Source organism: Trachurus trachurus, assembly GCF_905171665.1.
Source record: "Trachurus trachurus genome assembly, chromosome: 15".
NCBI lineage: Eukaryota > Metazoa > Chordata > Actinopteri > Carangiformes > Carangidae > Trachurus > Trachurus trachurus.
In genome coordinates, this window is record NC_139906.1 from 28,920,478 (window position 1) to 28,947,607 (window position 27,130).

The 27,130-nt window shown below is 42.2% G+C and overlaps 1 protein-coding gene across 1 annotated transcript; it reads left to right on the top strand.

The window, feature by feature from the left end:
* The first annotated feature begins 1,158 nt into the window (after positions 1–1,158).
* On the top strand, positions 1,159–12,521 carry rnf166 (ring finger protein 166). The gene is made up of 6 exons (XM_083987994.1): positions 1,159–1,945; positions 7,286–7,442; positions 8,268–8,380; positions 9,140–9,254; positions 9,507–9,614; positions 11,944–12,521. The coding sequence occupies exons 1-6, from the start codon at positions 1,743–1,745 to the stop codon at positions 12,007–12,009; spliced, it is 762 nt and encodes a 253-aa protein (XP_083844120.1). The 5' UTR covers positions 1,159–1,742; the 3' UTR covers positions 12,010–12,521.
* Positions 12,522–27,130: the final 14,609 nt, after the last annotated feature.

A 27,130-nucleotide genomic window follows, 5' to 3' on the forward strand; every position in this document is an offset into this window, starting at 1 on the left:
CATCCTCCCGAGTAGAGCCAGGTCTCCCAGTGTAGCATTACAACAGCTGGGAAAATAGATAATAAAACTTGTGATGTCACAGTGATATCATCTGGCTCCTCTCTGAAATTACAACTTTAGAAACCAGCATTACAGCCTGAGGGTTTATCTGTGTATTTGTGGATGTTGAGAATTTTAAGGAGAAAAACTGGGCAGATAGATAGATAGATAGATAGATAGATAGATAGATAGATAGATAGATAGATAGATAGATAGATAGATAGATAGATAGATAGTACAAAGCAGCTGTATTATTTCCAAGACAAATTTCCCTCCCGGGACAAATAAAGTTCATTTGAAAATACATCAGGGTACATGGGGGGGTGCATAAATATACTGTTTATAAAAATTACAGTATTCAAGGCAAGTCACCAACCATTCCCCCCTTGACAAAATTAAAAAGTGTTGAAGACCACTCGAAAAAGAGTCGAGACACACATTAAAAGGGCATGAATAAAAAAAGATAAAAAAAAACGTACACTGTGGTATCATGAAAACAAAACACAAACCAATTCCTATGAAGAAATGAGTTCTAAACCAGATCCTGGACAGCCTCCTCGTTGAGATCAGTTTAACTATGACACCGGGGGTGCAGATCCAATGTCAGGATTGGGGGGGGACACAAATGTGATTTTTTTATTATTTATTATGCAACTCCACCATAGATCACAACTTGGTAGACACTCACCATATCATTCAAAAAGTACTGCCCATGGAATCATTTATTGTGCTTACCTATCTTGTTTATTTGTCAATCAATTTCAGAAATTGGGGGGTACATGTCCCCCCCCGTTCCCTCCAGGATGTGCACCCATACGACAATTATGACACAGACATGATTGACTGACCTTTTATAGAATAGTATAACAGGCATGAAGATGGTTGGAACAATAACAACACTATATTATCATCACCATCAATAATAGTAGCCTAATAATAGCCTAATAATAATAATACTTAATCAAATTAGGTTTTCTGTGACAGTTGAACATACCAATTAACATTAATTAATGATATTACATTAAAAATCAATTATCAATAATTTTATTTAAAAGAAAATATATTTGATTTTTATTCCACCTAGACTACTGTGTATTTCCTTGACAGGACGTTCTGCTACAAGGTGAAAGGCGAGGTCCACTACTTTTGGCCCAGCCACCTACTGTACTGTGTCCAGTGTGTTGTGGGATTGTAGTCCTACAGTACGGTACGGTACCGAGCTCAGCGCCGTCCTGGGACTACAGCCTCCATGAAGCCGAGCTGGTGGACGGCTTTTGTTGTACACGGTTGTGTTGTTCGTGAGTGTCCACTGGCGGTTTTCCAGCAGCGCGGATCTGACAGCCACCTGGATGTAGGCTGCGCGAGGCTGCGGCGCTGCGCTGCTTCCCGCCACTTTACACATCCGTGTTTTTATCCAGGTCATCCTCGCGCACCGCAGCGACACGCGCCAACGAGCCCTGCTCCCAATGTTTACTTCTCCGGCATGTCTCCTCTCCTCCAGCCAGGGGGGGAAAGTAATGCTTTTTATTCGGTGAGGATAATTTAACAGCGAGCGTGTCGAAAAGCCACCATGTTCGTCCGACGTGTATTCAAGCAGCTGTTTTGCGGATAATGCGCCAGCTGCCAACACTTTGAACAGTCGGACAGCTTCCTCTCTCGGGGAAGCGAGCTGTTGTCGACAGTTGCAGATCCTCTCCGGCTCCATGATGGCGATGTTTCGGAGCTTTGTCTCGGCGAGCACCCAGCTCCGCCAGCAGCAGCATCAGCAGCCGCAGCAGCATCATCAGCCCGGCAGCGGCTCCGGCTCCCCGGCTGCCCCGGCCGAGGGCATCGAGAGCCAGTTCTCCTGCCCCATCTGCCTGGAGGTCTACCACAAACCCGTCAGCATCGCCAGCTGTGCTCACACGTAAAGTATCCGCTTCTTGTTTGGATGATGTGTGTTGCTTGTGTGCGGACGGACACTAAATACTGCATGTGTGATGTTGGCCCTTTAGATGAAAAAATACAACAGCAACAACACACATCTGGCAACAGCTGCATCAGGCAGAGATGTTGTCATTCACCTGTGACTGATGTTGACTCCAGCATCACAGTTATTACATGGATGGTAGGCTATTCTAATGTGGTAAATATCCACTAATTCACTGCAAGACGTATAAGGATATATTCACATTTATTTGTATCTGTCAAACAAAATAAAGTGCAGTGTATTAATATGTCACAGTTATTATCAGCAGGTTTGAATATATCTCTAACTTAATCTCTCCATATTCAGACCAAATATTGTGAGATGACATATTATAGTGGAGGCGGGTTAATAATTTAATATTATTATATTTTAAGTTTCAGATCTAAGTATTCCTGCCATTAAAAAGTGGTCCAGTGTTTATTCATCACATGCCATGGCACAGTGATCAAAGCAGTGAAATGAGGGTCAGACTCAGCAGGAGGTCAGATCATGGAAAACTACAAGAAAATGAAGTTATAAAAACCAGGAAACACCTTGATATTATAAAAAATATTGATGGTGTGAAATATCACAATTCTCACTATGGTGAAAAATCGCTCCAACTCTAGTTATCAGCATAAGTGTTGGAAGAGGGTTTGGAAGAGTCACAAGTTGAATTTCACTTGGTTTCACATTGGCAGTGTTTATTTATGTTACATGTATGTGTAAAAAAAAAAAAATTGCAGTAGGTTGACATTGTAGTATTTGTAGCACAAGCCAATAATATCCTCATCAGTCCAGTCCTGTTTGTGCTGTACAGATACTGTAAGCTTGTAGCTCTACACTTCACCCAGAGTCACAGTTGTTTTAAATTGAGATAAACATATGTTAATCTCATATAAAGTATACTGTATGTTACACCCATATCTGTTGTGTTAATGAAACAAAATGATGCAGGCTCAGAGAGTTGATGAAGCAACAAAATACACAGCTACACCCATATTAGGGCTGCCCAAAAATAAAATCCTGATTTTCTTCTCTCAAAAATCGATTTCCAATTACGATTACAGGTTTTTATGTGTGCTGTTTGTGTGTTTTTAAATGAACCTGGAGTCTAATAATAAAGTCTATATCTATACCAAAACGTGATGTCAACCGACTGCTTTCCACTGATTGGCCAGAGCACATCGTCTGACACGATCAACCCAATAATTTTAAAAACACACCGGCAGCAGCAACCACCGATCTGTACTGAGACTGTTGTTATTCTGTCACCTGAGTTAAAGCAGAAGTAAGTGATCCGGTGGTTTTGGCTAACTTCCTTTCAGCAGATGGAGTTAACAGTCCCCGCCCTCATCCCTACGTCACCACATTCACGCGCATCCCTTGGCTGCACACACAGAGAGGACCGCCCCTTTATGCCGTTCTCTCTCCTCATTGGATAAAGGTTGTAGGATACAAGGAAAGTTTTCTCCTCGGCTTACAGCAGAGCAGAGTGACTTACCAGACCCGTTTTTCAGACCAAACACTCTATAGAAGTGATTGCTGTCGGAAGATACAACTATTTAAGACTTATATTAACACAAATATTCCGCTTACTTCTGCTTTAAACGGCTGCTGTGAGAAAAACCAGGCTGTGGTCCATAATTGAGGTGCAGACGAGTGAGGATCAAAAAAAGAGAGCGAGACGAGTCGACGCGGCCGTAGCCGCCGTGATATGACGACCCCGCGCCCGCTGAAGAACTCAGCTGTAATGGAAAAAGACCTGAACCGAGTCAAGTCGAGTAGAGCTGAGTAGAGCTGTAACTGTGTAGTGGGAAAGGGCTGTTGGCCTTAGCGAACACCGACATGTTTGTTTACAGTACAGTACAGCCCATCATACATGAACGGGGGCTGTACTGTATTACCCTAGTTAGAGTGAAAAATTGATTTTACGTAGCACGTTTTTAACATTGTCCTAACCTAACTAAATAATCGCGATTACAATTTTAAAACGTTTAATTGAACAGGCCTAACCTAGCCTCGTAAACCAGCCTCTCCCGGAAATGCATAATTTCATTTCTGCGGGAGAGTCTGGCCTCATTCCCGTTGTAAACGTTTGGCCTGAAACCCTCAGAAGGCCGAGCCAATCACCGTCGCCGCCTATGGTCGCCGCTCAGATTTCTGTGATTGACACAGCACGTTGGCCAATCAGGGGCCGACTGGTGCAAAGCCCCGTCACTACACTGCTAGTCTGGGGCCGTTGCCTCGCTGTTTTGGCAGGAAACAGATCCAGGGCGAGAGACACAGGCCTTTCCGTCAAAATAAAAGCATCAAGCTAATAAAATGCGGTGAAACTCTTTAATTTAAGGAAGATAATTTACAAGAAAGTCCCCCAGCCATTAACATTTTGCTCTTAATGTCTATTTTATAAGTTTTATGTTGGTGAACACTTTTATTTTGGTGAATTTGGTGATTTCGGTATACGAACCAGAATGCAGGCGAAATTTGGAGTAAATAGACACCAGGCTCTTCGCTGCGAGGCTACTACACTGTGCGACTCTTACCACGGCGGAGCTATCTAGCAGTAGCAGCACTAAAAACAGCAACAAGGGAAGTTCTTCTTACTGAAATACCATCCATTACAGCAATTAAACAAGAGCAAGAGTCGGCGCTTGTTGAGTTTCTTGAAGGAAGACGAGGACGACGTTTTTGCTGTTCTTCCAACTGGATTCGGCAAAAGTTTGATATACCAGCTTGCTGATTGGCTGAATGGGGTTGTCTGTCAACGCTACTACTCCCGCCCAAACGCTTAGAGGGGGAATGAGGCCAGACTCTCCCTCAGAAATGAAATAATGCATTTCTGGGAGAGGCTGGTTTACGAGGCTATAGGCCTAACCCATTCCATCTGATCAATACCTTCACTCCGTTAGACTGACAGCTGATACTGTGTCACGTCCAGGCTCAGACACCTGCTGCCTCACACCTGGCTGTGTGTGTGTGTGTGTGTGTGTGTGTGTGTGTGTGTGTGTGTGTGTGTGTGTGTGTGTGTGTGTGTGTGTGTGTGTGTGTGTGTGTGTGTGTGTGTGTGTGTGTGTGTGTGTGTGTGTGTGTGTGTGTGTGTGTGTGTGTGTTACTGAGCAGCAGTGGGAGCTCTAGTCTGCACTGACGGTGACATCAAGCGGCGTGGACGTCTCACACTGAGAAGAAACAAAGGCCACAGTTCTGTAAAGAATAAACAAGCTGTCAGTCAGTGGATGTCCTGATGTAAACTCTGTATGTCAACAACACGACCGGCTGGGAGGAGGAGAAAAGGTGTGACGTCAGAAACATCTTTACCCATGGTTCCTTTATGCTGGCTGCTTTGTGTTGAGGTTTTTCTTACCGGTGTCATGATTTATATCTGAGGGTCAGCTCAGCCTTCTGGGGGGGGGGGGGGGGGCAGGTATGTGAAGCCAGAGGTCATCGTAGATCATAGTCACACCATGGACTCAGAGGAGTGTTGTTATTTCACTCGGTTGTGAGTCTGGAGCTGAAGAAAACAACAAAGAGCAGATCAGACCTCAGGTAGCCTCAGTTCTATTTCTGGTTAAAGGGAAAATGCAGCTATTTTTACTCCTCTGCTGCTAATGGGGGGTTGGATGAAACATGAGGCACACTGACTCTTAATGTTTGTTACTCACTGGTCCACTGTACACACACACACACACACACAGTTGTACAGGGCCCAGACTCACCTCTGCACTATGTGTGCGTGTGTGTGTAAAAAGCATATGTGTGACTCTCCAGTTAAAGCTTCCATCTGCCAAATCCTCATGGAGTTAATTTACCTGCCCAGAATAGATCATTTTACTCAGTGTCAGGCACAGCCTCACCATGTGTGTGTGTGTGTGTGTGTGTGTGTGTGTGTGTGTGTGTGTGTGTGTGTGTGTGTGTGTGTGTGTGTGTGTGTGTGTGTGTGTGTGTGTGTGTGTGTGTGTGTGTGTGTGTGTGTGATTTAGATGGATCCAACAGCTACAGTAAAGAGCTGTGTTGCTTCTGATATAGATCTCGGTAAAATTGGCTTTTCTACATAGGCCCCAGGTACAAAGTAGATGACAGCCATATATTATCATTTCATATCTAGATATTTGAATATGATTGTCCAACTGCAAGAAAACCAATAGAAAGTTGATAGCTGATTAGATGCCCAACAAAAAGACCTCAACATTTCTCAGCAACGACATTGCAATGTGTTTTTTTGTTTGTTTGTTTGTTTCTGCAGTTTTTGCTACTATCATTATTATTATTTATTTATTCTATTGACAGGTTTAGTCATAGTTTATTGCTGTGCAAGATATTATATAGATGCTTTCTCCAAAGCAGCACATTCCCCTTGCATGTTGTGCATGGGAATCAGGTTACACATTACAGTTAGGATCACATGACATGCAAAATTATAATTTTACTATGATTTTGGCAGATATTGTGATGTGTGATTTTATTGTGATTGCATTTTGGGTCGTGTACTTACTAAACCAACATCTTCCTGTATGGATGGTTGAATAAATGCACTAAGGATGTGGCTATCTTGAATTTTAAAGTGGTTTCTTGTCGATTGACCGATGGAGTCAACTCATTCCAATTTTCATGCTGGTATCACCACAGCACCTTTATACATGTGGCGTCAAAACGGTGGAATGTATGCAAATTTATGCAAATTTGCTCATGTTAACAAAGAATTTCAAAAAACTTGCAATACATTTTTTGTTTGTCTTAATGTAAGTAATCAACTCAGTAATTTCCATGGAGATATCTAAAGGTTAAAAATTCTACCCTATTCACGTGAGAAAAATTATTAGGCTAATAGGCGTATAAATGGGATATATTTGGGTCTTTTTCTAAACTTTCCCCTAATGGGATTCTTCGGGGCTTTTTTTCCCTCACTCAGGACATGTTGAGGATACAAAATCAGTTGAGTTTGCTTCTGTTGCAATTTGTTCAACGTTGACCCCTTTTTTGGCTTAAAATTACTGGACTAATATTATTTACTAATATAATATAACCGTAATTCTATTTAAATATTATTAGAGTTTGAATAAGTATATTTTCATTTATCATGTTGTAAATGTGTGTGTGTGTGTGTGTGTGTGTGTGTGTGTGTGTGTGTGTGTGTGTGTGTGTGTGTGTGTGTGTGTGTGTGTGTGTGTGTGTGTGTGTGTGTGTGTGTGTGTGTGTGTGTGTGTGTGAGGGAGGGAGGGGCTCCACAGCTATGGAACCATGGGACCCAACAGAGTGAATGTGGATGATCTAACCTGTCTCTCTTCTCTGTGGGTCCAGGTTCTGTGGGGAGTGTCTGCAGCCGTGTCTCCAGGTGACCTCGCCCCTCTGCCCGCTCTGTCGCGTGCCCTTTGACCCCAAGAAAGTGGAGCGGTCATCCAGTGTAGAGAAGCAGCTGGCCTCATACAAAGCACCGTGCAGGGGCTGTAGCAAGAAGGTAGACAGTGACCGTCAGCCAAAATACACACAACTCTCCATCATGATGTGATAACCATGCCTCTTTGTTATTATGAAGTACATAAACAAATTATTATGTGAAAAAAAGTGCCTACCTCAATTCATATTTTAAAGAGGAACTATGTAAGTTTTGCTAACCCTCCTCCTGGCCATGTGCATTTGTTTACAACGAAGCCAGTGAGAAATCAATCAATAGAGCGGTAGATTACGTTATACGATGTTACGACGTGTGTATTTGTGTAATTTAATCTGTCATAAATTTTATATTACGGGTTATGGGGCGTGTTTATGCTGCAGTGTGCAGAGAGAAGAGCAGGGACACCAGGGTGGCGGCACGGTCTTACAAAGTTGTTTTCCAGCCAAGAGACGCAATAAGTGACATGCACGTGGAAGGCAGAGAGCCTCCATTCTCCCTCGTAACAAGTTAAGCCATTTATTAAACCATCACAATTACTCCAGAGCTGTTTAATTAAGGTAAAAATATAGCAGAGTTAAGATACAAATCCTGCATAGTTCCTCTTTAAACAAACAAATGTAAGGCCGCAGGGTTTTGCAATACTGTTATGGTGCTTTCTTTTCAATCATTATGAGTTTTATGTGCAATATGTGTTATTGGCACTGTCTGTTCTTTACTGTGTGTGCTATGGAAGCATGAGATGAAATGTACAGTATGCAGCCCTGTGCAGGAGAAAAGTCCAAGAGAAATGTATCTATATGGACCAAAAAGTGTATCATATCGTAACTTATGAGATTATGATGATAATAATATAAGATGTACTGTACACTCATACTCTCTCTCTCCCAGGTGGCTCTGGTGAAGATGAGGTCCCACATTGCCTCCTGTTCTAAAGTACAGGAGCAGATAGCCAACTGTCCCAAGTTTGTCCCTGTGGTCCCCACCTCCCAACCTATACCAAGGTACACACACTCTGACTATGTCAGTGCTTGGCTGCAACCAGAATCTATATACACATTAAAGACCCACTCCCGTGAAAATCGTGTTTTTTGAGCTTTTCACATGTTCCTGTGGCATTTTTCTGATGTTAGAGGACTTAGTAGCAGGGAAAGAAGTGCAAAATTGCATTTCTGAGTTTTTCTGCCTTCAAACTGCTGTGAACCAATGGCAGACGCAAACTGGCAGTTTCAGGGAGACTGGAGCTGACGTGTCACAGCTCCAGGGGAGGGCCGCCCCGCTCTGCATCTGGCTCAGAGGTGAAAGGCTTAACAGCTCGGTGTACCTGTTGAGGTATAACAGGTATAGCTCACCTGGTAGAGCAGCTTTCACCGTGAGCAAGGACTATGTTCCTGTCTGGGATCGAATCCCAGTGTGGAGTTTTACGCTAAACGCACTGAATCTGTAATTGTACAATGTCCAGCTGTCAGCAAGCGGGGGGTGGGGTGCGAGGAGGTGGCTGGGCGGGTGCAGAGCAGCGCAGTCTCCGCCCACCCCCCAGAGGTGCATTGCTAATGTGCATGGCTAATGAGCTGGTTTTAACATGACCGAGAAGGGTCGCGGGAGTGGGACTTTAAAAACTACATCTCCCATGTGTCCCATTAACAAGAGGAGGAGGAGATTGAGATGCAGGTTGTAAACCATGAACACTGAGTCACTGCCTATAAAATGCCAGGAGGACTGGAATTCATGGCCTCTCTTTCTCTCTCTGTGTGTGTGTGTAGCAATATTCCAAACCGGTCAACATTTGTGTGTCCGTTCTGTGGGGCCCGAAACCTGGACCAGCAGGAGCTGGTGAAGCACTGTATGGACAACCACCGTAATGACCCCAATAAAGTGGTACGAGACTACATGTACCACATGATAACATAACACTGCTGTGATGTTTTGTTGTGTTTTTGAATGTTCTGGCTGTATTTTTTTTATGTCTTTAATTCCACTTATTTAACTTTTGACATGTTTGTATTTTCTAATATTGGTAGACATGCCCAGCCCTTTGACACAGATGTTGTGCTGTGTGTGTGTGTGTGTGTGTGTGTGTGTGTGTGTGTGTGTGTGTGTGTGTGTGTGTGTGTGTGTGTCTGTCTCCAGGTGTGTCCAGTGTGTTCAGCCATGCCGTGGGGCGACCCCAGCTATAAGAGTTCCAACTTCCTCCAGCATCTTCTCCACAGACACAAGTTCTCCTACGACACCTTTGTTGTAAGTCCAGTGCTGTTGTTGTTGTTGATGATGATGATGATGATGATGATGATGATGATGATGATGATGATGATGATGATGAAGATTTTTGTGTTAAAATCATTTTAAACTCAAGTCATAGAATAATTTTAAAAGTGTTCAGAAATGGCCGTTTGTCCTGCGCCTCCTTCTAAGAGTTTCCACGAGTTCCACAGATGTTTGATTGACGGGTGACGGATCCAATATCAGTGGCTGATAAATCGTGAGCAACGTAACGCATAATTTATGCGCCTGCATTATCCAATGCAGAAAAAAACGACTCCACTTTCATCCCGGATTTACTCGAAAATAGAATTTTGCACAAAGTTTGGGCTACATCGTCTGATAGATGAGTTATTACACTAATGTTAGGACCCACAGTGGGCTCAAATTCAATTTTCTTTTCTGAATACCTTTAACACAGGGTTATATATATATATATAAACCCTGTGTGTTATATATACAGTATATATATATATACATATATATATGTATATATATATAACACATAGGGTTATATATGTATAGATACATACAGTATACACACACACACACAAGTTAATCACTAGTAAATAACAATGTCACAACGACATTTGCCTTTATCATCACATCACACATCAGGAAACCTGATCCTGCCATGTTCTGGACTGTGATATAACCCTGATATGCTACACTCACATCTCACTGTCATACCTGCATCTGGCAACCAGAGTCACATGTAGCTATCACGTATCACAACTTATTCTTTTCACCTTCAAGAATTACCAGCAGTTATCAAAGCTTATTGTTCTCTCAGTGTCTAATTCCCATGAGCACCTGCTTGCATAAGGAGATTTCTCCAGGTAACAATATCACTATAAAAATAACTCTCTCATTTGATTTTTATGTCCATCTCATCTCTATGATCAGGAGCTGTGAATTTACAAATATGCAAAGCATTTTAGTCGTTCATGTTCACACACTTGTCAATTCACTATTTCATCATACTGATCCTGTAACAAAAGTATAATATACAATATTTATAACCAAGTAACCGTCTTTCAGGATGTAATGTTACTGTGTGTCGAAAACAGCTCCCTTTTCGAGGCAAATGCAGAGACTGCTTGCCAAAAAACTGACGCTGTTTTGCGTGAATTTCCCTCTAAAACAACTCTGTCTGGTAACGTTCTGTTATTATCTCATAGCGTGGTGAATGTGCAGGTCACAACTTGTCCACCAGAGCGTTTTGGAGTTGTTGGATTGTGTATTTGATGAGTTTGATGAGGGAAACCAAGAAATCCCATGAGTCTCTGTAGCGTAGCTCTGAGCAGCTCGTGGCTCTGCTCCACCATTCTAAAAATAGCTTGCACCGACAATTAAAGGATTAAAGGTAACAAACCTACTCCTAAAACTAATGATTATGGCAATAGGCCAATTTGCCCAAATGTTGAACTATCCCTTTAAGTTGTTTACGTATGTGTGGTATGTACATTTGCGTGGCAGGTAATGCCAACAGGAAGGATTGTCTAGTTTCTGATGTTCTTAGTAAATGTGTCTTGTAATCCCATATGGGATGGGCCACAATGGTGGCATGACACAAAAATAGAATATTCATTCATTCATTCATTCATACAGTCATAAATTATGGATTATCCATAGAATAATAAACTTTTTTATATTGCACCTTTCATACTTAAAATGTACAAAATGAAATTTACAAAAAAGAAATGACCTGCTTTGAAAACAAGTTCATTGATATAAAATCAAAAACATTTTAAATATGAATGTAAAATCAGAGGGATTAATAATAAAATAACAAGCAGCGGTAGAACCTTACCATTTAATACATTTCTATCCACCTTTTTCCGAACGTCAAAAACGTAAGCCTGTTTTGCCGGTTTTGCTCTTCCGGTGGAATTTTATGTTTACGTTTCCATGGTTTCGGTAGTCGCGGTAAATGCATGGATTTTTTTTTTTCCCCCAATAAAAATCTGTAAAACGCATGGATCATCACAGCAGCTTTTAACAATGGATATCACAGAAATTAACATCCGTGTTTAAAGCCAGCGTTAATAGATCCATGCGTTTACCGCAACTATGACAACGACTGAAAACCATGGAAAGGTAAACGTACAACTCCACCAAACCGGCAAAACTGGCTTCCGGTTTTGACCATAGATGACGTTCAGAAACTTGTGGATATAAAGAGGAGGAGCTTAAAATCCATTGTAGATGTAAGAGGAAGCCGTAGAAAAGGTCTCTAGTCTGACTGCAGGTTGTGTTGTGTGTTGTGTTGAATGACCATCAGCTGCTGCTTCTTTCCTTCTGTCAGGACTACAGCATCGATGAAGAGGCCGCCCTGCAGGCAGCTCTGGCACTGTCACTGGCTGAAAACTGACCAGCTCCACCTCCAACCGTCATCATCCTCCCAACCGTCACCGCCGTCTCCCCGGTCTCCCGCTGCACCAGGTGTCATCCACTCCCCCCACCCACTCAGAGACCCACCACCTCACAGACGTCCAGCCAGCTTCAGATGAGGTGATGAACTCACTTGTCTTTTTCACACCCAGGGTGTTTGTATTACGGTGTAGCAGGACACGTTGGTTTGGTTTGGACTTGACGAGTTGAAGACAGAAGATGTTGTGGGGTTTGGGATGGATGTAGCGAGCACAACAAGATCAGCCGGTGTCAAGTTGTTTTGGACCCGGAACAAACACACGGCTCAGAAAACGTCCATTCATCAGCTGGATCGCCAACACATCATGAGGGATTATCTCCATGGAAACGGATCCGAAGCATCCTGAAGCCAGAGCTGACCCCCAATGCCCTGACACTAACACGAGCCTCAGGTGATGTTGGTCGCAAGTGGACAGCAGGTCCACATGGGACGAATGAGACTGTGTTAGAGCAGAGGACATCAGTGGAGGAGTCGGTCAGGACACATTTGTGTTCACACAGCTTCCCTGAGCTGTCCATTGGTGATCAGATCAGCTGAGACAGATGTTCATGTCATGGAGATCTGGCCCAAAACCTTTCACCACTAGGGCTGTCAACGAATATTCTAAATTTGAATATATATTCCAAAAAAAAAACAGAGATTCGAATGTGGAAAAAAACACATCAGCAGCTGCTTTATGAGTGGGCGCACTGACCCGTCATAGGAGTTGCACTTGCACCGTGGCAGATGCAGATGGCAGAGAGAAAAGGAATTGGTGGAGTTCAGAGCCCAACTCGGCAGCAGAGAGAGTGGCTAGAGGTCTACGGTCGTAATAACCTATAGATACTTGAATGGTTCCAACTTATGTGTGTTTTCTTAGAGTGAATATTCAAATGTCATTTTTGAGCAATTCTGACAGCCCTATTCACCACTGGTTCAGATGTCTGACCACTGCTCTCTAGGAGCTCCTGACGGCTGCTGCTCACTGTCAGTCGCTCAGTGAGGTGGCAAACGTCACAACAGCCACATTTATTGTCACATACACACCAGCCAGCAGCGCTCAAACTAATGTATATATAAAACACAGTGGATCACTGACCAGACCAAACACAGTCCTGATGGTTAGGAAAGCAGCACTGGTCGACCAGAATAGAAGAGTTTCACAGACAGGTCTACAGGTTAGAGCAGGGGTTCCCAAACTTTTTCATTAGCTTCTAGTTGGGGACCCCCTCTGAAAACCCACTGAGTTTTGAAATGGTTAACAGTGGTAACACTTTATAATAAGTACACACTATTAAGCAGTAGTTAAGCATTAATAAATACTGAATTATTCATTTATAACGCATGAATACGCGTTAGTATGTCGTTTATCAATACAGTTATTGCTTATCATGTTTATAAACTACATACTAATGAGTATTCATGTGTTATAAATAATGAATTCGGTATTTAATGCTTAAAGCAGAAGTAAGTGATATATTTGTGTTAATATAAGTCTTAAATAGTTATATCTTCCTACAGCAATCACTTACATAGAGTATTTGGACCGAAACACGGGTCTCTCAGTCCCTCTGCTCTGCTCTGAGCCGAAGAGAAAACATTTATCGTATCCTACAGTTTTTATCCAATGAGGAGAGAGAACGGCATGCAGGGCTGTGTGTGCAGCCAAGGAACGCCGTGAATGTGGTGACGTAGGGACGAGGACTGTTATGGTGCGTTCAAGGAAACTCGTATTTTTCTGACCGTGAAGTCGTACCAGTTCGATCTGGTACGAGTTCACCGGTCGGAAGTTACGAGTGGCCGTTATAGTGACTTTCACCGGTAAAACAGGTCGGAAAAACACGAGTGGGTTGCCTGAAACGCTACAAAGTCGTAAGTTGTGACTTGAAGCTGTAATTTATGATTTCAAAAGCCTGCCTGGAACGCAGCATTAGCGAAAACGACCGGACCACTCACTTCTGCTTTAACTAATGCTTAATAGTGTGTTGCTGTAAAGTGATACCATTAACAGTTAATGGTCATGATGTCATGAATGATAATTTGTCTGGCAGGCAATTAGAAAGATGAGCATGGCAAATAAGGTTTCGATATGTTATATTATCATAAATTTGATTTTATAATAATGCCCAAAATACAATAATATTATTTTATTTTGTTATTTGCATTTGTTCACATCTTCCCTCCAATTTGCTGAGGACCCCTTAGGAACCCCTGGTGGCCCCCCAGGGGGCCCCGGCCCCCACTTTGGACCCCAGGAAGAATAGTCCTTACCAAGGTGAGGACTAATGGGGATCCATAATAAAAAACAAAAACAAAACTTTGAACACCACTGGGTTAGAGGAGCACACAGGAGCTTAGATATAATGTCCTGGTGGTTGGACTTGGCAATACAGGAGCTGCTCATTCACAGAATCATCAGGTTTACTAAACCATGACTGATCAGAGGTTGAATTCAACATTCAACGCACTTCAGTCTCTTTGTCTGAGGACTGAGGCGTTTGACGTCTTGAGCTGGGTGCTTTAACCAGATCCCAGAACAGCTGGACTCGATAGTAGATTGACCCCAAGAACCAAATGCGTAAGTGTTGAAATGAGACCACCAGCTGACGTCTGGACCTACGGACCAGAACTCGGTCCACTCTCACAGTGTTTTGGCAGCAACTAAAGGTAAAGGCTCCTTCACAGGCCGCTGTCATGGAAGCTGAGTGAGTGGTAGCGTACCCATCACTGCCCCCCCCCCCCCCCCCCCCCCCCCCCAGCTCCACTGAAGACAACAGCAGAAACCTAAAGCTGACACACACCAGACAGAAGGATAATTCATCACGTCCCTAACAGCCCATATCACACCTTCATTCATCCACAGTATGTTAACGTTTACAATAACAGACATTAGCAGCCCATTCACTGTCACACCCCCAGAGGCAAAGTCCAACAGTTTCAATTTTTTATCCGTGTGAATGTTTGCACTTGTTAAACCTTTTTTTCTACCAGAGCGATCTGCAGATATTAGCTGGAAAGTATCAGAGAGGGGGCAGAAGTGCTGGTCTGAGGTCTGACCTCCGTGTTTTACTGTTACCCGCTTCTTCGACTCTTGCTACAAGGAATATTTTTATGACGCATCTGCCAAGATAAATGGGTATAAAAAAGATATATTTTTGAAAAATGTTTCCGTTTCAAACCACCAGACTAATGTCAGACATGGGGTCAGATATGTGTCTGCGACCTTTCTGGGACACTGAAGTTGATTTACAAACTTGAATTGCTTTCCACACGCGCACATACATACCATGTGAGGACCTTGTAGAGGACTAGAGAGGATGGGCCTGGTTGAATTGAGGTGTTTACTGTAGTTGAACCAATAGATGGCGTCCTTCTCCAGACATGCAGAGCCATACTGAAGCGCCCACACACACGCACACAAACACATGGAGACCATATTTTCTATGGGGGCAGGATGCGGAGAACATAGAAAGGCCAACTGTAGGTAATGTTTCCACAGAAGGATGCATCCATCATTTGCACTTTAATTCAGTCAGTTTTTTAATAATAGTTGGAATTCTTTTTGTATAATCTTAATGATCTTGTTTAATGTTTTTTGCAATGAAATCTCATTGAAGGATGAGTCTTTAGTTTAAAGAGAAAAAAAAAACTTGTAAACCGTAAAAAAAAAAGCGTCAAGTTTGTTTGATAGAAAATGTACCATTAGTTTTATTTGTATGACAAAAATCTCAAATATTTGTTGACTGAGTACTAAATTGAAATGGGCAGCATGTGCCATGTGTTTCTTCCAATAATGTTTTGTGTGGTCAAAATAAGTAGAAATGACTGGGAATCATATTTATGCAACAGCAGAGCTGACGTGCACCCACATTAACACCGGAGGAATTCTGGCCTCTTATCACCACAGATCATAGGTAGAAACATGGATCAGATCAGATCCCATCCCAGTCCTAACTCCAGCTACAGTGTTGATGTGGACGTCACATCTGAAACTGGTTTCCATGGTGGCAACACCAATATCACATGAACACAGCGTTTTCTCTGATGTGTCAGAGCTGAAGTGTCTTCAGACTGAACATGAGGCTGATTTTCCTCTGCGTAACCGATGCAAATTGGACTGTTGATAACTACGGCAGCCCCAAGAGCTCAAAAAAGCGCAATTTACAAGAAAACACATGCAGATAGACCGTACACAATTACAGAAAACATCTTGCAGCACAATGAGCTCTCAGGGCCACCGTAGATAAGAGAGTGTGCAGACATTTGCTGTCTGGTGTAAAAATTCACCAAACCTTCTGTGATTTTCCACCACGCTCCTCTCAGTTTCTCTGTACGTGCACGCATCATAAAAGGTTTGGTTCAATTTCAATACACGTACACACTTTTTTTTTTCACTGTAATCTGAGCTTCGTGGACAAATCTGTCTCGACTTAAAAAGGTGCTGTGCCACTTTGGAAATTGACCTCAGGTTCAGTCTGAAAACATCTTTTGAAATGTTCATGAAAAAAGTCACAACTCCTTTGAGTTTTTTTTTTCCTCTTCAAAAAAACTGATGACTGAGAGATTTAGTTGAACGCACCATGATGAGATTCATGTGTCTTCTCTGGTGTCAGTATTCCTCTACAATAAAGTGCATATCATTCTCATAATATAAAGGTCTTTCATATAAATATATATACGTATATATATGAAGGTTTTTGATATTTGAGTAGATTTCAATGCCCTCAAGCAAACACAGCTATTTCTTCTGTTGACTGTTTTTATATCCATGATATAATAGCAATCTTTTCTAAATGCTTGTTACCTTATGCTCGTTCACAGCACTCTTACCTCTGTAGCAGAACTCTTAGAGTCTTATTTTGTTACAGTTTGTGTACTCCATATTTATCTGTGTCTTTCTGAATTTTTAAGTTACACATATTTCCCCCCAGGACATGTAAATAATCAGTTTTTGTGCTGTTGCATTGAATATGTTGTGAAGCTGTTCCTGCTGGCGTGTGAAGGCAGCTGTACAGGTTACAGCAGCTCAGCAGCCACATACACACAGAAACACTGAAGATTCCGAGCTAAGTGTGTTAGTTAGACTGTGGAGGCTTTGGAGGATTTTATTAACCATGTGTAATGGAAAACATGGAGGTGCATGAAAACTGTCTGGCTTTTAAGGGTTAAAGGATTGGTGGTGATTTTTATCCTCAAACAATACTCACACGCTACATGTAGCTAGTTGCTGTAATCGCTAGTAGCAATCCCTGACATGGCGGACATGCATTTTAAAGGGGACATATTATGCAAATTCAGTTTTTGAAGGCTCTTTAACGTATTGACTTGCCTTCCTGCCCCAAAAATGTGAGAACTGAAAAAATCTGTAATTTTCAGGCTCTATGTGGTTTTACGAGCTGTTCCCTCAGTTGTCATCCAGTGATGTCATTTGTTTTCGTATTTGCATAACACCACCCCTACCTTTGAGTACTGGTACCAGTAGAAGGGGCGGGGCGAGCTGTGGCTCATTTGCATTTAAAGGGACAGGCACTGAAACCAGCTGTTCTGAACAGGGCTGTTTAGAGAGGATGAATAGAGCTGTGATGTTTGATCCTTTAAGTATTTTCACCAAAGCATGTCAAAGATATGTCTTCAAGACACCTGGGAACTATTTTAATATGTGGAAAAGGGGCATAATGTGTCTCCTTTAAGTTCACTTGAAGCTGATTTTATGAGTTAGCCATCCTATGGGTAGCATTGAACTGCTAATTTACTTGTTGGTGTAGCCTATTGTTTGGTGTTTCTGTTTCCTCTGCAAGGGCATGCTGCCTGTGGTTACAAGAGAAACCATTCTCAGTTGGGGGTTAGCGAACTGACTGTCTGCACTACATGTTAGCTTCAGCGTTAACAAGGGAAAAGCTACGTGGCTGATGTTGAGGGAGCTCACAGTGATTACAGCGACTAATGTGAGTATTGCTTTGTGACAGAAGTCCAAACCTTTCCTTTCAGTGTTGCAGCCAACAGGTTTATTTAGCACCGACATGCTAACGCTACCTTCTACAGCACAGCAGACACCGTACTTAGCCTGCTAATTAGATTAACTAAACCACTGTTGACCAATCAATACCTGTTACTAGCTTAGTACCTCCAACTCCACTAGTAGAACTGTAGCCTGCTTTAACCAAACCCCAGCTGGCTAACAGGCAGGTAAAAAAAAAAGAGCTGAAGTAACACCGTAATTCACTCTATCTGCTGCTTTAAAGGGGCACTTCACAGATTTTACACATAAAGGTCAGTTTAGTTGTCATGGTGAGTCCTAATCAGTCTGTGTACTATTGTATTAATATATTCTTCTTTGGCTCTGAAGGAGTTTTGTTCAGTCCATGACAATATGATGGCCGTGATGTCACAGTGATATCATCAGACCCCCAAAAACGTCCTAAAATTGAAAAGAATAGCCTACCAATGTTAATGACGTGAACATTACGATGTATTGTATTAAATTAAAGACATCACCTTGTCAAAATATTTAATGTAGATTGAAACCAGCACATTGACTTCAACTAAACTAATTTAACTTATTACTCTGAGGTGAGTTTCACTGAGGTTGTGTTTGTGTGGAGACATTTGAAGTGTTTAAAGAGCAGGCTGAAGTCTGCCTTCAGTGTGATTTAATATGCATTCTTTATAAACATAGTAATAATATCAATAAGTAGTGCTTGCAGTGGCACTGCTGCTGGAGATGATGATGATGATGATGATGTCTGGGTTTTTCCAGCTGTTGCACTGCTTGTGATTTTATCAAAACACTATTAAGATTTTTTAAAGCATTTTTTTTTTGTTTCCCCTTAAAATAAACTGTAAGAACACAGTATTTAATTGTAGTTGTGTTTTCATTATGTGCTCTTTAACCTGCAGCAACATGCTTTGAGGCCTTCCTGAAAAAAGAAAAAGAAACAACCCGTAGCTTAACTGTGCAGCAGGTTATTACAACCCATATGCTAGGCAACATCTAGTGGTTATCTGGTGATTATGACAGGAACAAAGTGAAATTATGTAGTTGTATATGGAGAAATTAAAGCCTCCTCCCCATTCCCATTGTTAAAAAAAACAACTGCTCAGACCTGAGTGGAGGACTGAGCTGCAGCCTAGAGGATTTTAAAAACATACAGCCACCGATTGAACTGTCTCATCAATACAGATGTGATGTGTCTTACTGGTTTGGATGGCAGCTAGAAGCGCATTACTGCTTCTGTATGTGACATCACTCCTAGCATTTATGTATGTCAGTGTGTGAACTGTAAAGATAACTGTACTGACAGTGGAAAGCGGTCAAACAGCTTTTATGGGTGAATTAACTCAAAAAAAACAAACACTTTATCCGTAAATTTTTAGTGGAATTCAACCAAAAACAAACTGGAGCAGTCAAAAGATGAGCATTTGTTTGAAACATCAAGGTTCAATCTGTAATGATGGTTAGGAATCAGACTCTTCTGGATGTCACTTTTAGCGGGTTGCTGCTATATCAGATGTTATGATATTATGATATCTGTGTCCACTCCAGTCCAGAGGAGCTGGTTTTACCAATCAAGTGAACTGATGCTAATAACAGAGTAGGAAGGATTCACGATATCTGGTCAGATACGCCTGCAAACACACACACACGCATACACACACACACACACACACCCTTGTGGTCGTGGTGGAAAAAGAGGCGGGGGTGTAATGGCTTGGTTTGGCATAGTTGGAAATGTTAGCATGCAGCACCTGTTGCAACCTCACTGAGCTGCACAGATATACCCCGCTCCATCTCTCTGCCACCACAACAACACCCCCACCCCCACCCCACAGATTCACTCCAGTCTTTTCTCACTTCACCTATATAACCATGACCACACTCGTGCACACTCGGCACTCAGATGTCTGTGGACAAAGGAGGCTGCCATGGCATCATCACTGTTGGATGCTCAGTGTGGATGTTGAAACTGTAGATGTAAATCCATGATGTGCACATTAAATTTAGTTTTTTAATTATTATAAGTTGTGAAAGTAGCAAGTTTGAAACAACACTCTTATGTAGGATGCATCACAACACATGGACAAGCAGGTTAATGGATGTTCACTATATGATTTACAACGATGCCACTAGGATGAAGATGTGTTTTTAGGCTACTGAACACACCTGCACTGATGTTGTTTCATGCATTTTTCCTTCAACGTCTCCATGTAACAACTCAAACATGTTTAGACAACAGGGAATGGTTAAAGGGATAGTTCACCCAAAATTCAAATTGCCTGCCATTTCAAGCTTGTTTGTAGCGGAAGCTCCTCTTCCTGGTTCGTCCAAATTGGACGGACCAGGAAGTGGACGAACCGGGAAGAGGAGCTTCAAGAAGCTTCCGCTACAAACAAGCTTGCAATATAGACTTATTTAATTTTTTTCGGAACAATTTCGCATTTCGGGGCTTCAATACAAGACGGACATTACATACGAGCAGCATGGAGGTATTTGGATGTTTTTTGGTGTGTCTTTTTGTTACGGAGACAGTTGGTATCCATTTGCAACCGTTATGTGGACATGCACTGCTACGCCGAGACCCCCTGTAACTCAGAGAAGCCACGGAGGACTCTGAAACTTCTCCCAGCCCTTAGTCCACATGAGGGTGAGTACTGTGGATAATGAGTGCAATTTGAATTTTGGGTGAACTATCCCTTTAATAGTAGTTAAAAGTTATTGATGACATGAGAAAACCACATTTCAACAACCTCTCCACCAGAGAGTTTAACACAGTAACACAAACCTACAACATCTGTGGTACAAGAACATCAGCAACGTTTTTTTTTAAAGGTAAGGTTGGACCAAAACATGCTTTTAGATATATTATGGGAGATGTAGGATTCAATGTTTTTGAAACTGGACACCATATGAGGGACAACAATCTCAGTAGTTTGGAAGTCTGCTGAAATTCTGCTGATTCTGAGTGTGTGTATCAAATCCTTCTCTTATTCCTCACAGAGCTCCATTGTGTCCTAAAACACACCAGTGACCATGAACACACACCCTGCTTCCTCTTAAAATATTTCATTTTACTGTAACTCATAGAGCCTTAAACAACCTCCAATATTCACTGTGCTGCTGCTCGTCTGACTTCACCACAGCACCTGACCTTCTCCATCCTTCAACCCTAATTAGCACGCGCACACACACACACACACACACACACACTGGTCCACACTGAGGCAGATGTCTTGGTAACAAGTGTAACACAGTGTCATTTGCAGGGTATTTGTGAGGGACTGGAAACAACCACAGACTCACTGTGGAAAAATACCGCCATAATCTGCTGCCCATTGTGTCTGTTGCTTCCCCCCACCCACACACACACACACACACACATATCCACACTCACACACACGTGTTTTTTACTGTATCCGCTGGCCTAATATTGTAGCCTAATAATAGGGCCCATGTCTTGACAGCAGCTAAATCCGGCAGTGCTGTCTTGTATTCCTGACACACTGCGAGATGGAGAGCTGCCCTTGCGCCTAATATAACAGTTTTCCATGTATTTATAGGCCTGCAGGGAGTCAGAATAGCATCTGTGTGGACTGAAAATGAACCGAGGCGACTGGTTGGGAATATTTAGACCTTGTTCCACGGTTACTATTCATAGCATTCCATTACATCACATCGGAGCCATTCTGGGCAAACAACAGGTGCTCAGACTCATACTACAGGTGCAGGGCATGGCAAGTGTCTGCAGCATTATGACAGCCAGTCAAACATCTCTACTGCCGCCGGTGGAAAAACTTGGATCATCTTTTCATTCAGCTGCACATTGTCACCCAGGGCAATCTACAGTATGTGTCCAACACAGCTGTGCTGATTGACAAGTTGATTAAGATGTATAGACTAAAGGAAACAGCGATGTGGGGTAACTCTCTTATTCTTCCTGTATGTTACCTTTACTCCATGTGCTCCGTCAGGATTGTATGGAAGAGGATTGGGATTCTGACTTTAATCTCAGAATTCTGACTTTAATCTCAGAATTCTGATGTTTTTCCTCAGAATTCAGATTTTAAACTCAGAATTCTGACTTTTTTCTCAGAATTCTGATTTTAAACTCAGAATTCCAACTTTTTTCTCAGAATTCTGACTTTTTTTCTCAGAATTTTAATCTAAAAATTCTGGCTTTCAAAAAAAAATCTGTTCTGGAGCTCTGGAGATTTTTTTTCTCTCCAAAAAATGTGATTAAATTCAGAATTCTGAGTTTAAAGTCAGAATTCTGAGAAAAAGTCAGACCTCACATTTTTTTCCCACAGCAGCCCTAATCCTTTTCCATATTGATTGAGCTCACATTCTACCAGCTTCTATAGTTCAGTGCTGTCTCTCATTCAGCTTCTTTTCCATGTTTATACCTCTAGAAAAAACCTCATGATTTAAACTCAGACTGTCTAAATGGTATTCTGATATAGACCTATTATGTGACCGATGTACAGCCCAGCATCATATAGTCACATGTTTTGATCTTGGTCACAATGTCATGTTTTCCGGGACAACTGATCTACCCATGTCCCTTAAAGGGATACGCCAACATTTTTCTTTCGTGTCTTGCCTCACTCCCGAGTCCATGACAAACAGATAGACACCATCCTTTCGACTGTGCGTGCAGTAACAAGGGAGATACGGGCAGAGCTGGCGCACCGTTAATTAGCTTAGCTCAAACACTGGAAGTGCATAGGTAGTGTTAGCCTGCCTCTGAGCCGAAATCAGCAGTCAGAAGCTGATTTCATTTGAGCTCTAAACTCTGTAAATATATCACTTTATCGACATTTCAAACATTTTTAGGCGAGAAAGTAGCCGTTTAGATCAGCAGTGTGTCGTTAATTTGTCTAAATACCAGCTGTTTACAATTTTGTTCGGACGAATTCGGCGCTACTCAAGCTAGCTGTTGTGACCCGTATCTCCCTTGTTACTGCACACACAGTCAAAAGGATGGTGTCTATCTGCTTGTCATGGACTCTGGAGTGAGGCAAGACACGGAAAAAAAAATGTTGGCGTATCCCTTTAATTGGGTTATTTGGGGTTACACCTGTTCACTTCTAGAGCACAATCAAATAGTAGCCTATCGCTTTCCTCACACTCCTAGACAGGCGCCCCCAATATTTACATGTTAGGTCAAGGATGAACTTTATTTTGTCAAACTTGAAAATATAAGAGGACTCTCTGAAAGGTTGTCAGACTCACCTCCTCTGTTGTTGAACATCAGTGGGACTGAATGAGGTTTTCGCACTGCAACAGAAGAACCGATACATTTTGATTGAAGCAGGATGTTGATGTATTGAGGGACCATCAGACATGCTGCAGTCAAACCCCTCTAAGGCAACCCAGTGTGCCCAGTAGACAAGTTGATTCTTTGGTGATGATACCCGTTGTAAATCCTGACAGCAGTGAGATGATTGACTCACAGAGACAGAACCTGATTGGCTGAACTGAAAGAGTGACCTCCCTCAGGCAGCTGATCCAGTTAGAGAGCATGAATATAAATAAACAGAGATAAATCACTGAGATTCATTTCCATTTGTTTATAATGTAATTAAGTTTGGATTGACCACTTCCTGGATAGTCCTATGTTGTCACCCACCCACACACACACACACACACGAAAACGCCAGGACTTGATTTCTATGTGAACAACCATTTATTCTCAATACAAAAATATACACATCAATCCAGTGTTTTCAGAACAGTGCATCATCACTTATTTTTATTCACTTATTTCAATCATCTCAAACAGAAACAATCTAACTTTCATGACATCTATCACAAATATGTTGTGATTTAATACTATCTTCATGTGAGTGAACACTCCACTCAGCTGATGAGAGGCCTGACCCCAACACACACTTCAGCCAGGTGACAGGTGTTTATCCAACTTCTAAATTAATTTAGCTTTGATCATCAGACCACACAATATGTAATCCTTGGTACAGTGACTGCCAATGTGTTTATCTTTCTCTGGTTTACTCATAGTTTCTGCCAGTGCTGTCGTCCAGGTAGACAACATTTGTACGGTGGCCCTGAGAGCTCAACACACCGTGACTAGAGGAAACGTGCAAATACAGAAAACAAGAAAATCCGGAAAACATCTCCATCAATCCAACACAACTAAATACACAAACTCACCGCAAAGGCCACAAACAAAGGAAGGGGACTCTAAAGAGTGATGAACCAGGTGCATCATGGTGTATGCACATGGATGTATTAGAAGAACTTGTAGAACTTCCTATAATACCAAGGGGGCAGTTGTGGATCTGAGAAGTGAAGCTCACTTCCGTGTTCAAAAAACTGCAATCCCCCCGGCTTCCTCTGGGGGCTGGTGTCAGAAGGGAGCATTCCCCATAGACCCCCATGTTAAAATCGCCGATTTTACATCCTCAGTAAACATGTTAAAAGCCTGGTGTCAGAACGTTTTTTTTTCTCAATCGATAGTTTCTACCCCCGCACACACTCTGAGGGGGGTGAATTTTTTTTAAACTCTACCGTTTTACTGTTATTAGGTTAAAACTCTGGCCAATTAGGGCGCGGAAATGTTGAGTGACAGGCCCGAGCAGCTCCGTGGACAGCTGCTTCGAGGCCAGTGGGCGGGTTCTCGGCGGTTCTCGGCCGGCCAATCCAACATGGCGCTGTCCAGGCCGCCATATTTGAGTCACAAAAACGACTCCCCAAAACCAATGGGTGACGTCACGGACGCTACGTCCATTCTTTTTACAGTCTATGTATAATACTCAACACTACCAATCCAATCCATGTAAGTGCCTCCCAGCCTGGTGCATCATTTTTTAGTGTCCCCTGGAAACACCGTGTTGAACTCTCAGGGCCACCGTACATTTAGCTGCTCACCTCACAGGAAGCAGCAGTGGAGTCTGTGCTCCATGTGATGAGACACAGCCTGGACACTTCAGTGGGACGATTCAATAGTGTCGTGGTGACATCAACAATCAAAACCTGACACCTGATATGAACTAACACCTGTAGTGGAGACTCAGGACTCCATCAGCTCCATCAGGCTGCTGTGACAACCAGCCGCCTCTCAGGTTGTGTTCACACACGTTTTCAAGCAGCGCTTTGAAACAAAAACAGAAGACCCAATCTCTGTCCAAACTCCATTCTACACTGTAAAAACTCAAAATCTTTCCAAGAATATTCGTCTTATTTCTTGTCAAAATGTCTCAATTTTAGTCAAAACTAATCTCTTTCCACTTAAAATTAACTTGTTTTTAGATCATTTTCACTTGTTTCAAACTCATTTTCACTTGAAATAAGTAGAAAAATCTTCCGGTGAAAGCAAGTTTTTGTGCTTGTAATAAGAAAGAAAAACTTCATCAGATTTTTCTACTTATTTCAAGTGAAAATATGCTTGAAAAAAGTAAAAAAAAAAGTGTCTAAAAACAAGCTATTTTTTATGTGATTAGTCTTATTTTTAGTATAATTAGATTTGTTTTGACTAGAAATGATAAACTGACTAGAAATAAGACAAATATTCTTGGTAAGATTTTGAGTTTTTGCAGTGTATCACCCCTGATAACAGAGCTGGTGTAAACTTGTCTACACTGCATTTGATTAGTTGTAAAAAAAAAAAAAAAAAAAAAAAAAATATATATATATATATATATATATATATACACATATAATGAATGAGGAACAACAAAGACAGCTGCACTGCTAAAACACAGAGTTTACCTGAACAGTAGCTGCTAGCAAAGACAACAAGGTTAGTGTGTTTAGTTGAGGCAGATACGAACCAATCAGAGAGGGACCATGGATATTTATTTCCAATGGTCTCACATTTCACGACCCCCCACGAGTTTTCAAATTAAAACGGACCCGGCGGTGTTTCCAAAGGCCTACAGTACGTTGAAGACACATGGATTCCACAGAGTGGTTGGGATGAGAGGCAAAAACATAGGAAAAAAAAAAAGACATGTGGAACAAAGATCCCATGGCAACAGGAGGTTCCACCATCACTGCTGCCAAACCACCAGAGCATCCAGATTCAGCTGTGGCTCGTTCATTCATCCTGACTCTGGTCTGGTGCCTTCAAAACAGCCCAAACACTTTGAACTCAACTTACAGGTGTTAAAGGGATAGTTCACCCAAAATTTCAGGGGGTTCAAATTACAGGGGATCTCGGTGTAGCAGTGCATGTCCATATAACGGTTGCAAATGGATACCACTTTTTTTCGTAACAAAAAGACACACCAAAAAACATCCAAATACCTCCATGCTGCTCGTATGTAATGTCCGTCTTGTATTGAAGCCCCGAAATGCAAAATTGTTCGAAAAAAATTAAATAAGTCTATATTTCAAGCTTGTTTTGTAGCGGAAGCTCCTCTTCCCAGTTCGTCCAAATTGGACGGACCAGGAAGAGGATGGAGGTATTTGGATGTTTTTTGGTGTGTCTTTTTGTTACGAAGACAGTTGGTATCCATTTGCAACCGTTATATGGACATGCACTGCTACGCCGAGACCCCCTGTAACTCAGAGAAGCCACGGAGGACTCTGAAACTTCTCCCAGCCCTTAGTCCACATGAGGGTGAGTAGATAATGAGTGCAATTTGAATTATGGGTGAACTATCCCTTTAAAGCTTCATATGATTTAGCTGGAAAATAACTGAGGAACTATGTCAATGGTTCGTCCATCCCTCCGCTCACTCCTTCTGGACACAGCATCTCAGTACTGTAGGCGTGATGCAACCTCTTCACATTCAGCATGAACTGATTAGATTTAGGTGGTTTGACAGTTAAAGTTCAGGATCTCTGTGGCCTCCTGGAGATAACTTCTCAGATTTGGCACAAACGTTCACTTGGATGCAAAAATGAGCCGATTAGAATTTGTTGTCAAAGGTCGTGAATCGCTGCTTTTCCTCTTGGCTCGTTGGCGGATGCACACCACCATGAGGCAGTTATTCTAGTCCTCTCCCACTTTTCAGTCATTGGGGGGAGTTTGTGAGCCACACACCGAGTTATGCAAAGACGAGCAGGTCTTTGGAGATGGTCCCATGGCCACTGTGAGGCTCCGTGCGTGGCGTGGCCGGGCCG